Source organism: Euprymna scolopes, chromosome 46 (assembly GCF_053919585.1).
Source record: "Euprymna scolopes isolate OS-2025 chromosome 46, ASM5391958v1, whole genome shotgun sequence".
Lineage (NCBI taxonomy): Eukaryota > Metazoa > Mollusca > Cephalopoda > Sepiida > Sepiolidae > Euprymna > Euprymna scolopes.
Window position 1 is genome coordinate 5,777,590 of NC_136527.1, and position 15,031 is coordinate 5,792,620.

General features: G+C 33.9%; 1 protein-coding gene across 1 annotated transcript in view; it reads left to right on the plus strand.

The window, feature by feature from the left end:
- The first annotated feature begins 251 nt into the window (after positions 1-251).
- Positions 252-15,031, plus strand: part of LOC145271114 (uncharacterized) — a 149,535-nt gene continuing 134,755 nt past the window's right edge. Inside the window, exons 1-2 of the mRNA XM_080126655.1 lie at positions 252-355; positions 9,504-10,248. Coding sequence (XP_079982781.1) covers positions 9,615-10,248 — 634 coding nt within the window. The 5' untranslated portion in view covers positions 252-355; positions 9,504-9,614. The remainder of the gene's footprint in view (positions 356-9,503; positions 10,249-15,031) is intronic.

The window sequence follows — 15,031 nt, forward strand, 5'->3', positions numbered from 1 at the left end:
TGCGAAACTGAAAATGGGCAACATTTAAAAGACATTATTTTTCATAAAAAAAACTGGTTTGAATTTTGCATTTTTTAAAAATTCCTCAATGTTTTAGTCAGACTTTGTTAAAATTTCAGAAAGATATGAAAAAAATAAATAATCTATTAAGTTAGGGCTTTATCTAAGAAGGGTTTTTCCCTTCAGTGACTTTTTGGACACCCTGTATATGTAGAATATAGGAAAATAAGTAAAATGTTGTCTGGTAGGGCCTTTCTGAAAGCGGGGACTTTTCTCGGTTTTACACCGTCGGATTAGTCGAATACGAGTTATCTGCCCCTGAAGACCACGCCATTCAATATGGATTTTGTTTCTGGTTTGTGTAAAAACATTTTATTTTACGTTTTAAGTGTCCGAAAACAAAACAAAACCAATTCAAGATAAAAACGGAACGATTCTAGTTTTCCAATAATAATAGCGAATAGGAGTAGAAAAGAAGGAAACCTGTTTATTTTTTTGGGTTTGTATTACTGGTAGTGGTACACACAGATTCGAAAAAGTTGTCAAAAAACAAATATATAACAAATAAATGTTATCAAAGGCAAGATAAGTTACTTTTCTACCCAACTGGATATATTTTTTGTGTTTTTATTCAATGTAACATGTTTATTCAGCTCGAAAAAACAGTGTTTACCGATGTATTGGAAAATTCAAAATGGCGCCCAACTCTCTCTTTAACACGGTAAGTTCGAGAAAAGGAGTTATAAATAATAAACTAGCCAAAATACTGTTAGAAATTCGCTCGATATATGTTACCGTGACATAACTTGACATATATTCGGTGTTTTTTTTATAGTATTTTGTCTAGTTTTTTTATTTATAACACCTTTTCCCAAACTTACTGTGTTAAAGAGAGAGTCGGACGCCATTTTGAATTTTCCAATACATCGGTAAACATTGTATGTTTTTCGAGCTGAATAAACATGTTACATTAAATATAATCACTAAAACATATCCAGTTAGGCAGAAAAGTAACTTATCTTGCCTTTGATAACATTTATTTGTTATATATTTGTTTTTTAACAACTTTTTCGAATCTATGTGTACAGTAATACATTAATACAAACCTCAATATTTATTTATTAAAAAAAAAAAAAAAATTTAATTCCTAAAAAAAAAAGAAAGATGTTAATTTATTTTTAAATTCATAAACGAGAATCACGTGTCGTTTAAAATATTTTAACGCGCGTTTATTCAAATAAACATTTTTTATATCGATTTGCTACTTATGCACTTTTGTTACCGTGCTGAAAAAATTAAATAACGTTATTATTTTGAAAGCCATTCTTAAGTTGGGGATGGAAGCGCCTTTTGTATCTATTCTGCACTTTCACTTAATTTAATAATAATAAAAAGAGATATCGTAAAACTTAAATTTAACCTGAAAAAAAAAACTATTTCAAAATAACGCGGTAACATAATTGCATAAAGTACCTTCGATTTTTATCAAATAAAACATGTAGACGTTAACTTTTTAAAAATGTGCATAAAAACGTTTGGTAAATGTGTAGTTGAGCGGCGTAAATTATTTGGCCGCTAAAAATTATTAAAACTATTTTTTTTTTAAATAATTTTTACCAAGGTGCTAATGCACTTACTGATTCGCGCTATTTTTTAAATCGTATTTCCAACATTAAAGTTTTATGATGTTTTTTTTTTTGTATTCAATTGTAAGGTTATAGTACAGAATAGGTACAAAACACCCTCCCCATGTTAAGAATGGCTTTTTAAATAATAACGTTATTTCAGCACGGATCAATAAGTGCATGAGTACCATTACAAAACATATATATATATTTTATAAAACACATTAGGCTAAAATAAAATCAAAAACATTTTAATTTTTATAATTTTTTTTTTTTTTTTTTTACATGGGTGTCACCACTTATCAAGGCCCAGAGGCCACTCAAGGATAAGGGTTAATAGGTATACATGAGTCATCGTGATTTTAGCATAGTAAACAGTGGGAATTTTGTAACTTGGATTACTTAGGGGGACGATTCAATTAGAACTTGTTCACATTGGACTTTTTCTTTTTTTCTTTTTTTTTTTCATAGGTATCAACACATTATCAAGGCCAAGAGGCCACTCAAGGATAAGGGTTAAAGAGTGTACAGTAGAAATTGGACAATATAATAATCATTAGTAATGAAAATTTGTTAAATTTGATAACTTATATGGAACGGCTCATCAAGAACTTATTTACGTTAGACTTGAACACAACCATATTGTAGTCAGCCGGAAAGCAGGAAAACGGAAGACAATTCCACAGGCGTGCAGTTCTAATAAAAAAGCTTTGTTCATGGAATCTACGTTTAGGTTTAGGCACAGATAAAGAGTGAGGGGAATTATTGATAGTGTTTACAGCTAGACAAGTGTTTCTTGTGAAAGTTTTGCGAGGGGGGACCATAGATTGAAGCTCAGTTGAATACTTTCCATGAAAATAACGATACATCAGAGACAAACTCGCAACATCTCTTCTGTGAGATAGAGGTTGCAAGGAAGAGAAAAGGACATCTCCTACAAGGCTACGAAGTCTATTTTGAACTCTATCAAGCCAGGACAAGTCCTTTGGCAACAGTATTCCATCCTTGGACGTACCTGGCTCTTATATAAATAGAGAATTGCATCAGCAGTGAGATATCTACTGGATCGATAGAAGGATCCCACCATTTTTCCATTTTCTATTAGACTAAATTAGGCACCTCCAAAACTAGGGGTGGGGGGCAGGTAAGTACTTTTTGACGGACCGTCTTTTTAAAAATCTACCAAAAATCAGGTAATTATCCGATCAATACGAAATTTTCAGCGATTATTAAAAGAAGAATGAACTTTATAACAGTGTATTTATTTTTCATAAGCAATATTTATATATATATTTTTTTTTGCTTACCCCCCCCCCTTTGTTTTGAGGGGGTACAAATATGCTTAAAATAATCATCTGAAACTGAACACAATATATTGTGTTGTTGTAAGGGACAGGATTATAGATTTAAAAAAAAAAAAAATTGTTTGCATACCTTATTTTGACGTCTGAATATCAGAACTTCGATTGTGTTTAATTATCCCGCTTTTGAGTTTTGAAGTGTGAAATTCGGAGAATGTGTTAAGTAAAATAATTAATTTAAGTTAAGCAAAAAAAAAAAAAATTTAATATTTATACGAAAAAAGCCATTTTTAAATCTTTGATAAATATATTAACAATTTCTTTTTAGCGAGCCGAATAATGCATGACCATTATTAAACAGGGCATGCTTTGAAGAATCGATACAAAAAAAAAATTGATAATTATTGTGCCCTTTGTGTTAAAAATAGCATAATTTTTTCGATCCCGTTTGAAAACGTTTGCCGCCTTTCGACTATGTTGAACCAAACGCGCTGAAATAATTTTTTTTATTCTGGTTTAAATTGCCCCCCTCCCATTTTGGGGAGCCTGGCCCCCACACACATACACATTAAAAACCAAACTCATACAAATGGTCACCTATCTGGTACTGGCCAGCCTCAGCGTTAATAATACATTGAAATTTTCGTCACTGAAAAATAATTTTTTTTTGGCCTGTTTGGTCTTCCATAGTTTGCTTTTATCAACTACAAACGTAAACATTGTCGATCTAGACTCTAGATTGACGCGAAGTAACTGGTTACCTATATGAATAAGTGGAATTATTTGAAATCCAGGTACTTATATTATAATATTTTTGCATATTCTCATAGAAAATCATCCTAAATCTTAGTTAGACAATAAATAAATAAATTAATTATTTCAAAAACTTTTTTTAAAAAATATTTATGTACGTTTTTTGTGCAAGACAAAAAATGTCAATTGTTAACTTTTTGGGAAAATTAAAAATTTTAAATTTAATTAAAAATAGTAGAAAAAGTTTTACATTATTCTGTTTTCTATATGATAAAATTCAGAGTTTTATCTTTCTGGAAAAAAAAGTTACTCAGAAATAATGGATTTTAATAAATGTAATTTCGTTTTAAAAAACAGCAACAACTTGATTTTTCAGCCATTTTTGGCAGTGCCTAGACTAAATGTACGACAATCGAGGCCGCCATATTGCTTTTAAAATTTGGCCTTTCTAAGGTTTGACAGATTGGCCTTTTTCTACGCTCTTTCATCGAACCAAAGTTTTAATTAAAAGCGTAAAAAAGGCCAAATTTGGCCTTAAAAAGGTCAACCTGTTAAACCTTAGAAAGAAAAAAATCACTACGTAAAAATTGAACAATGTGGCAGGTTATCTGCAAACAGTGTTTATTACGAAAGCCGTTCTTTACACGGGGAGGTTGGAGCTGTTTATTCCGAAAATCGTTCTTCACATGGGGAGGTTGGGGGTATTTTTTTACAAAAGGTGTTCTTAATATGGGGAGGTTGAGGGTGTTTATTCTGAAAGCTGTTCTTGTTCTTTTGCATAACTTGACCCGAATTCGCGTGAATTCCCGTCAAGCATGGATCGGGCGAGACCAGCAATCATCAGTGTCAGCCGAGCTGAGCGTTGTTCAGATGTTGAAACGCTAACTCGACTTTTTTTTTTATTTATTTCATTTTTTTTTCTGCTATGTTTTTAGTAATTTTTAAGGTGATATTAAGGGGGGAGGGGGTGACTTTTTATTTTCTGATTAGTTATTTTATTTTTTTTTTTTTATTGAATTTTTGGGAGTTTGATTAGCCAATGAAAAAGCGCTATCTAAAAATGGAAGCTAACGACATTCGAATTGGAAGAAAACGATTAACCCAACAAAAAAAAAAAAAAAGCTGAAAAATAAATATATTTTCAAACTCGCCAAACAGAAAAAGTTCAGGCAAGAAAATAAATCTATACATGTTAGAAAAATAGATGAAAATATCGATGCAGACAATCTCATATTGTCAAGAGAAGAAATTGCTGTCCCCAAAAAATGAGGTGCAGCAATTGTAAACACAAATGTTTACTTAAAAAAAGGATTGTGTGTAACTGTGAAAAATTTTCCCCACTCTATATCTGTGCCTAAATCAAAACGCAGATTCCATGAACAAAGCTTCTTTCTTAGAACTGCACGCCTGTGGAACTCTGTTCCGTCTGCCTGCTTCCCTCCGGACTACAACTTGGTTGTCTTCAAGTCCAATGTTAACAAATTCCTAATGAACCGCCCCCTTAAGTAAACATTTCAGCAAATCTCCTCACTAAATTAATGTACTTGCAATAACCCTTATCCCTGAGTGGCTTCCGGGCCTTGATAAGTGGTGATTCACTGTGTAAAAAAAAAAAAAAAAGGATGGTTTGTCCTGGAGTTGTTCAAATGGGGAATGCCACCAAAGGAACTTGACTGAACAACAAATCTTGGAAAAAAATAAATAAAAAAAAAACGAAACAAATACAGTTACAAAAAAGAAAACAAAACAAAAAAAAAACTTGTACTTGCACCTAACAATTATACGGTTAAAAAAATCTTTTCTTGGAGAAAAAAAAAAAACTTTCGGTGCAAGTCTATAAATGGGCCACTAGTAATCTTTTTTACTTACGTACTTGTCACTTCATGAAAAGGTCATATTCCAAAAATCACGTAAATCGATCAAGTAGTTTTTTTATTTTATTTAAGAAAATCAAATATTATGAGAAATTTTATCTCACCATCTTGTTTTTGAATGATACACCGCTAGCGACACCTATTGGGAATATAAGATCGTCAAGGGGGCAGACAATCGACTTTTCACACTATAGAAAAAAAAACTTGGAAAATTAAGACATTTATAAATTTTTGAGGATGTTGAAAACGAAAATAACGTTTAAAATTCCAACAAACGAGTAGTTTCCAAGATATGAAGAATTTTACGTAAATTGAGCACCCACACGTTGACGCTACTCCAACAAAAATTTGGTAAATGTGTATTTCAGCGGCGTAAATTCAAGTTTTATGCAGTGACAAGTACATACATTATAAAGATTTTTTTCAGATTTTTATAGTAAAAAAGATTATTTGTGGACCATTTTTTTTTTTACATGGGGGTCACCACTTATCAAGGCCCGGAGGCCACTCAGGGATAAGGGTTATTGCGTATACAGTAATCAATGAGATAGTATTGTAGTAATCATTAGTATTGGAGATTTGATAGTGTCTTAAGGGGGTGGTTTGTCAGGAATTTGTTTATGTTGGACTTGAAGACATCCAAGTTGTAGTCAGGTAGGAAACAGGCAAACAGAAGAGAGTTCCACAGGTGTGCACTTCTAAGAAAGAAACTTTGTTTATGGAATCTACATTTGGATTTAGGCACAGATAAAGAATGGGGAAAATTACGTAAATTGAGCACACATACGTTGACGCTCATCCAACAAAAATTTGGCAAATGTGTAGTCTGTTTTCAGATGTACAAATAAAAAAAACTAGTGTTTTCCACAAAAAAAAAAAAAATAGTCTATGGTCTGCCGTTGTTGACACATACTTCCACCTTATTTCCGCCAGGGGTTGTTAGTGCTGTTATCTCTCAAACAAGATGGCCTGTAGCAAATCTTCGATAAAATGTCTCATAATATTTGATTTTCTTAAATAAATAAAAAAACAACTTGATCGATTTACGTGATTTTTGGAATATGACATTTTCGTGCAGTGACAAGTACGTACATTATAAAGATTTTTTTCAGATTTTTATAGTAAAAAAGATTACTTGTGGACCATTTATAGAGTTGCACCCAAAGAACTTTCTTTTCCTTCTTTTGTCTGCCCCTTGCCGACTTATATTCCCAACATTGCCAAAAAAAAAAAAAACTACTTGATCGATTAACGTGATTTTTGGAATATGACATTTTAATGCAGTGACAAGTACGTACATTCTAAAGATTTTTTTCAGATTTTTATAGTAAAAAAGATTCGTTGTGGCCCATTTATAGAGTTGCACCAAACTTTCTGTTGATAAATATTTCGCAAAAAAAAAAAATAATAATTAAATATTAAAATGAAATAAACATTTTCATTTTTCAAGGTAGTTTTTTTTTTTTTTTTTTGCATTTGTATTTTTTCGGTTTTTTTTTTTTTTTTTTTTTTTTGCATTTGTATTTTTTCCGTTTTCTTTTTTCTTTTTTTTTTTTTTTTTTTTTTTTTGCATTTGTATTTTTTGCATTTTCTTTTTTCCTTTTTTTTTTTTTTTTTTTTTTTGCATTTGTATTTTTTCCGTTTTCTTTTTTCTTTTTTTTTTTTTTTTTTTTTTTTTTGCATTTGTATTTTTTCCGTTTTCTTTTTTTTTTTTTTTTTTTTTTTTTTTGCATTTGCATTTGTATTTTTTCCGTTTTCTTTTTTCTTTTTTTTTTTTTTTTTTTTTTTTTTTTGCATTTGTATTTTTTCCGTTTTCTTTCTTTTTTTTTTTTTTTTTTTTTTGCATTTGTATTTTTTCCGTTTTCTTTTTTCTTTTTTTTTTTTTCTTTTTTTTTTTTGCATTTGTATTTTTTCCGTTTTCTTTTTTTTTTTTTTTTTTTTTTTTTTCATTTGTATTTTTTCCGTTTTCTTTTTTGTTTTTGCATTTGTATTTTTTCCGTTTTCTTTTTTCTTTTTTTTTTTTTGCATTTGTATTTTTTCCGTTTTCTTTTTTTTTTTTTTTTTTGCATTTGTATTTTTTCCGTTTTCTTTTTTCTTTTTTTTTTTTTGCATTTGTATTTTTTCCGTTCTTTTTTCTTTTCTTTTTTTTGCATTTGTATTTTTTCCGTTTTCTTTTTTTTTTTTTTTTTTTTGCATTTGTATTTTTTCCGTTTTCTTTTTTCTTTTTTTTTTTTTTTTTTTTTTGCATTTGTATTTTTTCCGTTTTCTTTTTTTTTTTTTTTTTTTGCATTTGTATTTTTTCCGTTTTCTTTTTTGTTTTTTTGTTTTTGCATTTGTATTTTTTCCGTTTTCTTTTTTCTTTTTTTTTTTTTGCATTTGTATTTTTTCCGTTTTCTTTTTTTTTTTTTTTTTTTTTGCATTTGTATTTTTTCCGTTTTCTTTTTTGTTTTTTTTTTTTCTTTTCTTTTTTTTTTTATTAGTCTGCATCTGTTACGACGCTCGGCTGACACCGATGATTGCCGGTCTCATCCGATCCATGCTTGACGGCAATTCACGAGAATTCGGGTCAAATTATGCAAGAGTACCACCGTTCTATACATAGGGAGGCTGGGGTTGTTTATTTCGAAAGCCGTTCTTAGCATGGGGATTTTGGGGAGTGTTTATTCTGAAAGCCGTTCTTAACATAAGGGGTTGATGGTGTTTTTTCCGGAAGCCGTTCTTAATATAGGGAGGTAGGGGGATGTTTATTCCGAAAGCCATTCTTAACATGGGGAGATTGGGGGTCTTTATTGTGAAAGCCATTCTTATTATGCAAGGGTTGGAAGTGTTTATACTACATTGGGGCAGGTTGTAAAAAAAATGCCCTCTTTTTTTTTTTCTTCTGCCAAATATTTTCTTTTTTGGTACACTCAATATAATTTTTTTTTTTTTTTTTTTTTTACAGAGTGGTCACCACTTATCAAGGCCCGGAAGCCACTCAGGGATAAGGGTTATTGCAAGTACATTACGTTAGTGTGGAGATTTGATGAAGTGTTTACTTAAGCGGGCGGTTCATTAGGAATTTGTTAACTTTGGACTTGAAGACATCCAAGTTGTAGTCAGGTGGGAAGCAGACAAACGGAACAGAGTTCCACAGGCGTGCAGTTCTAAGAAAGAAGCTTTGTTCATGGAATCCATGTTTTGATTTAGGCACAGATAAAGAGTGGGGGAAATTTTTCACAGTGGATTCAGCTAGACGGGTGTTTTTCGTGAAAGATTGGCGAGGGGGGACCAGGAGCTCAGACGAGCACCTGCCATGGAAATAACGATAAAACAAGGATAGGCTCGCAACGTCTCTTCTGTGGGAGAGAGGTTGCAGAGTAGAGAAAAGGGCATCCCCCACTAAGCCACAAAGTCTATTTTGTACTCTGTCAAGGCAGGGTAGGCTAGTTTTTAGCAGTGGTTTTCGTCATTCATCCCAACACATATGAACCTACACATAGACAACTGGCTTTTTGGTCTCCCTAACAAAGGAGGGATTGGACGTAGCAATTCACTCCCGTCTGTTCGTACTTTTCTCAATAACCACGCCTTTTAAAATTTTGCCCAAACGATAAAATTGCCCTAAAATTGTCCGTTTCTGTGTACGTTTCTCAATAACCTTTGATTTTTTTTTTTTTTTTTTAAATTTTGCACAAACATTAGTCATGGTTAAAGTAAATTTTTGCCAGAATGGATTTTCCTGGTTAACTCTGGTTGCCCCCATAGGGCTCATTCTAAGGTAAAATTGTCTTAAAATTGTTTGTCTGTTCATTTGTTTGCACTCAATAACCACTCCTTGGGTTTTTTTTTTTTTCTTTTTTTGAAAGTTTACACAAACATTAGTCATGGTGAAAGTAAATTTTTCACTCATGGAGAGGGACCTTGCATGCTCGGCTTGTTGTATAATAGATTTATTATTTATTTTTCAGAAATCACGAAGATGAAAAGACGGCAATACGCATTTTTTAATGAAGAAAATGCCGAATTATTGATGTAATCTTGACGCCCTCCCACCACCCCCACTCTGATTACGATCCATCATGTCAGGCTCACGATTTACCAAAATGAATAAAAAGAAACCTACAAAACCGTCTAGTAATCCACAGAGGACCTTATTCCAATCTTGGGGCTCCAGAATGTCCAGTGGTCCGTCTGGTTCCTCGAAAACGTCATTCGGAACGGATTTCTCTGTGGAACAGTTACACAGCAATCCTGACTACAATAACAACGCTATTGACATAGACGACGATGATAATGATGAAGATGAACTCCTCATGCAAGCCTTGGAACAAAGCACTAATCTTAGTCGAGAAATTGGTCAAACGTCTTTTGAACCCGAGGAGAATGCTGCCGAAATCGACCTGTCCTTGATCCCTGATCTGCCTGGTTTTGATAAATACGCCGGCCGCAAATGGATCTATCCCACCAACTATCCCGTCCGAGAGTACCAGTTTAATATCGTCAAGTCGGCTCTGTTCCAGAACACGTTGGTTGCCCTGCCGACTGGCTTGGGAAAGACGTTTATCGCTGCTGTCGTGATGTTCAACTTTTACCGATGGTATCCGCTCGGTAAGATTGTTTTTATGGCGCCGACTAAGCCGCTAGTGACCCAGCAAATTGAAGCCTGCTACAACATTATGGGAATTCCTCAATCAGACATCGCGGAAATGACAGGTAAGAAGTCAAAATGCTGTATTCTCATTTTGAGTGCCATTCTTATGATTTGGAAATCTTGCAAATTTTGCAAAGAATTTCTCGTTCTGTCGGCCATGACCAGGTAGAAGTCTTAAATAATCTGAAGATTAATATGATAGTTTGCATCTTTTTTCTTCCGAGTGACTGTTGTTTAATTGTTATGACCTTCCATTTCTTGTAATAAATAATTTTAGCAAGAATTCTTCATAAGTTTTGGTTTTGGTTTCGATTATAACTGAAGTATGTTCTCTTTTAGTTGGTCTAGATTGTGAGGATTATTTGCATAAACTTTTTTGTTTTAAAATCCCCCAAAGATAAAAATCACACGATCCGAAACGTGGTGGCCATAACCCTTTGCTTATTGTTCTCTCTTCCGTAAACGTCATGAACTCGTGTCAGTGATCTGTGAGACGTGTGGCATGTAGCGCCATCTTGTTGGAAAAAGAATTGCATTTTGTCTTGTGGTGTCAGTTTGTAGTTAAGAGAAAGATTAGAGAGATCGGGCTACTTTTAAATGGGCCATAATGTATATTTTTTTTCTTAAGTTTTAGTTTCGGTTTCGATTCAAAATCACAAGAATATAAGAATCCATAGAAAATAATATTAAATATGAAATCTGCATTAATTAAAATATCATATTTAAGCGTATTTTACGACCGGGCAATGCTGGGCGTACCTGCTAGTTTGTAATTGTATTCTACATACTCCAGGAGAGTCCGTATTATTTATTTATTTTATTTTTTTTTTTTTACACAGTGATCACCACTTATCAAGGCCCGGAAGCCACTCACTATTTGGATTCATTGTCTGAGCTCCAATCCCTCGTCCCCCCCTCGCCAATCTTTCATGAGAAACACCCGTCTGGCTGAAACTACTGTCAATAATTTTCCCCACTCTTTATCTGTGCCTAAATCCACACGTAGATTCCATGAGCAAAGCTTCTTTTTTAGAACTGCACGCCAGTGGACCTCTACTCTCTGCCGCTTGCCTGTTTTCCACCTGACTACAATTTGGACGTCTTCAAGTCCAACATAAACAAACTCCTGACAAACCGCTCTCTTAAGTAAGACACTCTATCAAAACCCCCAATACTAATGATTACTACAATACTATCTCATTGATTACTGTACACGCAATAACCCTTATCCCTGAGTGGCCTTCAGGCCTTGATAAGTGGTAAAAAAAAAAAAAAAAAGGTCCTAAGTGATTCGCATTCCGTCACCCACACCAAGGATTGAACCTTCAACCTTCAGGCGAATATCACTTTTTACAATTGATTTTTCCAGGTACTCTAACCACCTTGCGGACAATTCTAGTACGAATTTTAGGAGCCCAAAATCTATTTTTATTTCTAGTTGTAAATATCACTAATTATTACTATATTAACTAGCGAGGGGTACCCGGCGTTGCCCAGGTGTTTGGAGGTGTGTGCGGTTTGGGGGAAATCAAAACTCGGGGGGGGGGGTTTAAAATAAAAAAAAATGTTTTGGTAGGTAAGTATGAGGATCGAACCCGAACCCTTGAGGCAAAGTTGGAAATTAAAGTGTGGAAAAAAAAAAAGAGAGTGACGTTAACCATTGGGCCAGCACGAGATGCTAACGGAAACGCGTTTGAATTTATTTAATTACTTGGATTTGGCAGGTGCACGTTTTAATGACTTAATGAGGTCAAGTTTGTCTGCGGGATAGTATTTCATTTACTGCGGGAAACGCTTTTTTTTTAATTTTTATTTTCCCAAGACGTTGGGGGTAGGGGGAAACAGCTCCACTTGTCCAAATTGAATAGCAATTGTTTGATATATGGAAAATATTTCCACATTGATCAAAGCTGATTGCTTTCGGACATTTCCGGTGATAGACGGAAAATACTGTCAGAATTAATGTCGCTTTTATTATAAGAAAAAGACTAATCCACATGCGGCGAGCGACAAATGTTGAATATTTATCTTCCCGAAGTCGAGCAAATTAAATAGACAGGCGAGCTTTGTTGTTAACTGTGAGATATTACGATTTATATGTGATATATAAGTTTTAAAAAGTTGTGAAGCGACCGACCGCTTCTCTGAAAAAAGCCTTTTGTAGACACACAGAAAAAGCGAACACACATACATACATTTTCGCTTATATATTTATAGATGTTTTTACTTATTACTTGTATATAATAATGTATCTCTATCTATCTATATATATATATATATATATATATATATATGATTAGTTTTTTTTGGAAAAAGAATTCCAGCAGAGTGCTCAATTAAAAGGAAAATCCAAATTGTAAGAGCGTATTTATATTTTGTGTACAGAAAGTTGTTAGTTGAGATAGATCATTGGTACCGTCGGTTTCAAGCCCGATAATAAGGCTCAACTAACAACTTTCTGTACACTATATATGTTATGAGAAAAAAATAGAAAAAAAACGAATGAAATTATTAAAAAATCAACGTTTCGTCCTTATTTCAGAGGACATCCTCAGGATAATTGAAATAAAAAATAAAAATGTAAGAAAAGAAAAAGTCATAGATTTTATTTTTTATTTCAATTATCCTGAGGATGTCCTCTGAAATAAGGACGAAACGTTGATTTTTTAATAATTTCATTCGGTTTTTTTCTATTTTTTTCTCATAACATAACGTCAACCACCGCTGGTATTTTTTCATTCCTTATACATATATATATATGTATATATATATATATGTATATATCGTTGTTTGTATATTGACTTGTATATATTATTGCTTATAATTACCGGTTCCCATATCGTATTAAATTCTATACTAGGTCTACTTAGTAATTGGTTATTCCCCAGCATATGTGCTGCTTCTTTCGGTCGTTTTAATCTCCACCGTTCCTCTCTGTCTATAATTTTTATTTCCTCCCATAATGGTAGATGGTTTCCCTTTTCCATGCAGATATGATCAGCTATACCTGACTTTTCAGTCTCTCCACGTACTACGGCTTTTCAATGTTCTTCTAACCGTACTTTCAACGGACGACACATTTCACCTCTGTATAGTTTTCCACATTCACATGGGATTTCATATACACAGTTCTTAGTCATGATTTTTTTCTGTAGGGAGCTTGACTCTCACAAGCTGTTTCCGGAGATTTGAATCACTCCTGAATACTCTCATGATGTCATATGGATTACATATTCATTGAAGTTTTTCGGACAAGCCCTTCATATATGGTATACAAACTCTAGTGAGTTTCTGAGTCGTGTCTTTTTGTTTTTGGTCCAGATTTCTTGGAGCTGACGTCATGCTCTTTGGATATTTGTTTCGGTGGAGGGTTTCTCTTAAACTATCCATCTCCTCTTGATATGCACTGCTGCTACTACATATTGCTTTTGCTCGGTGTTGTAGGAAACGGACGATTCCTTTCTTTACATTATATGGATGGTGGGTGTTGTAGTTTAGATACTGTCGAGTGAAAGTTGACTTTCAGTATACAGATGACATAAACCCCTGACCAATGAGGAATGATAATTTATGTTCTTTTTCCATTGTGAATTGTATAGTTGGACAGATCGAGTTCATATGGCCTAGTAACGTTTGAACATCTTCCTGATGGGGCCAGAGTATGAATGTGTCATCTACATATTGCAACCACATTGTTGGCTTTAGTGGTGTTGATCCTAATGTCGTTTCCTCAAAGTATTCCATGTATGCATTGGCCAGTTCTGGAGACAATAGTGATCCCATTGACGGACCTTCCTGCTGATATACGGTCCTGGATATGACCTAAAACTATATCCGATGGTGAGGCCCCACCTTGCGGGCCTTAGGGAGTGTGGAGCCACCCTTTAATTGCCATTGCTCCCAGGTCCACTCTGACCCGGAGTGGTAGTACCTGTTAGGGTCCCAACTATGGGTTAAATAGAATCTGACTTAAAAAAAAAAAAAAAAAACTCCATTAAAAATCGTTCCTCAAAATAACTAGATTCGGCATTAAATAACCTGAAAAAGGTTGATATGCCGTAAAAAAAAACAACCAACCAACCATCTTGCTGGTATATATCAGGTCCCATCACAAAGTATGTAGTTTCTACACAGAAGGTCAACATCTCCATTATATTGTCAATTGGGATGCAAGTGCGATCTTTTAGTGAGGCATCCGATGTCAGCTTATCCCGTACCACTGTCAGAGTCTCATCATTGGGTATTTTCATAAACAGACTTACTGCATCTAGACTCACCATATGGTTGGAATGAATGGGAGCATTTTTTATTATTTCCACAAAGTGAGCTGAGTTCTTGACATATGATGGTGATTTGCCAATGATTGGGGTAATTATGTCTACCAGGAACCGGCTCAATGGATAGCATGCTGAACCTCGGGCACTGATAATTGATCTTAATGGAATACCGTCGTTGTGAATCTTAGGGAGGCTATATAGGTGTGGTAGCTTGCTGTAATGTACTAGCTATCTGTATTTCGAAGGTGGTATAAGGTCCTTTTTCTTGCTGAGGATCTGTGACAGCTTCCTGTCGATTTTTAAGCTTGGATTCTTTTTCACTTTACAGTAGCCACCAGATTCTATTAAATCTGCCAATTTCTTGGAATATTCTGCTCTATCCATTAGCACTGTAGCATTGCCTTTGTCAGCTGGTAGTATTATGAAATTATCCTGTACCTCTATAACGCCACCATTCGCCCATGTATGGAGTATTGCTGTCACATTTGGGCTGGTGCATCTGCTACTAGTCTCTCACTCCTAGAAAGAGTTCAAAAGAGAGTCACCAACCTAATAGGTCCCGACCTGT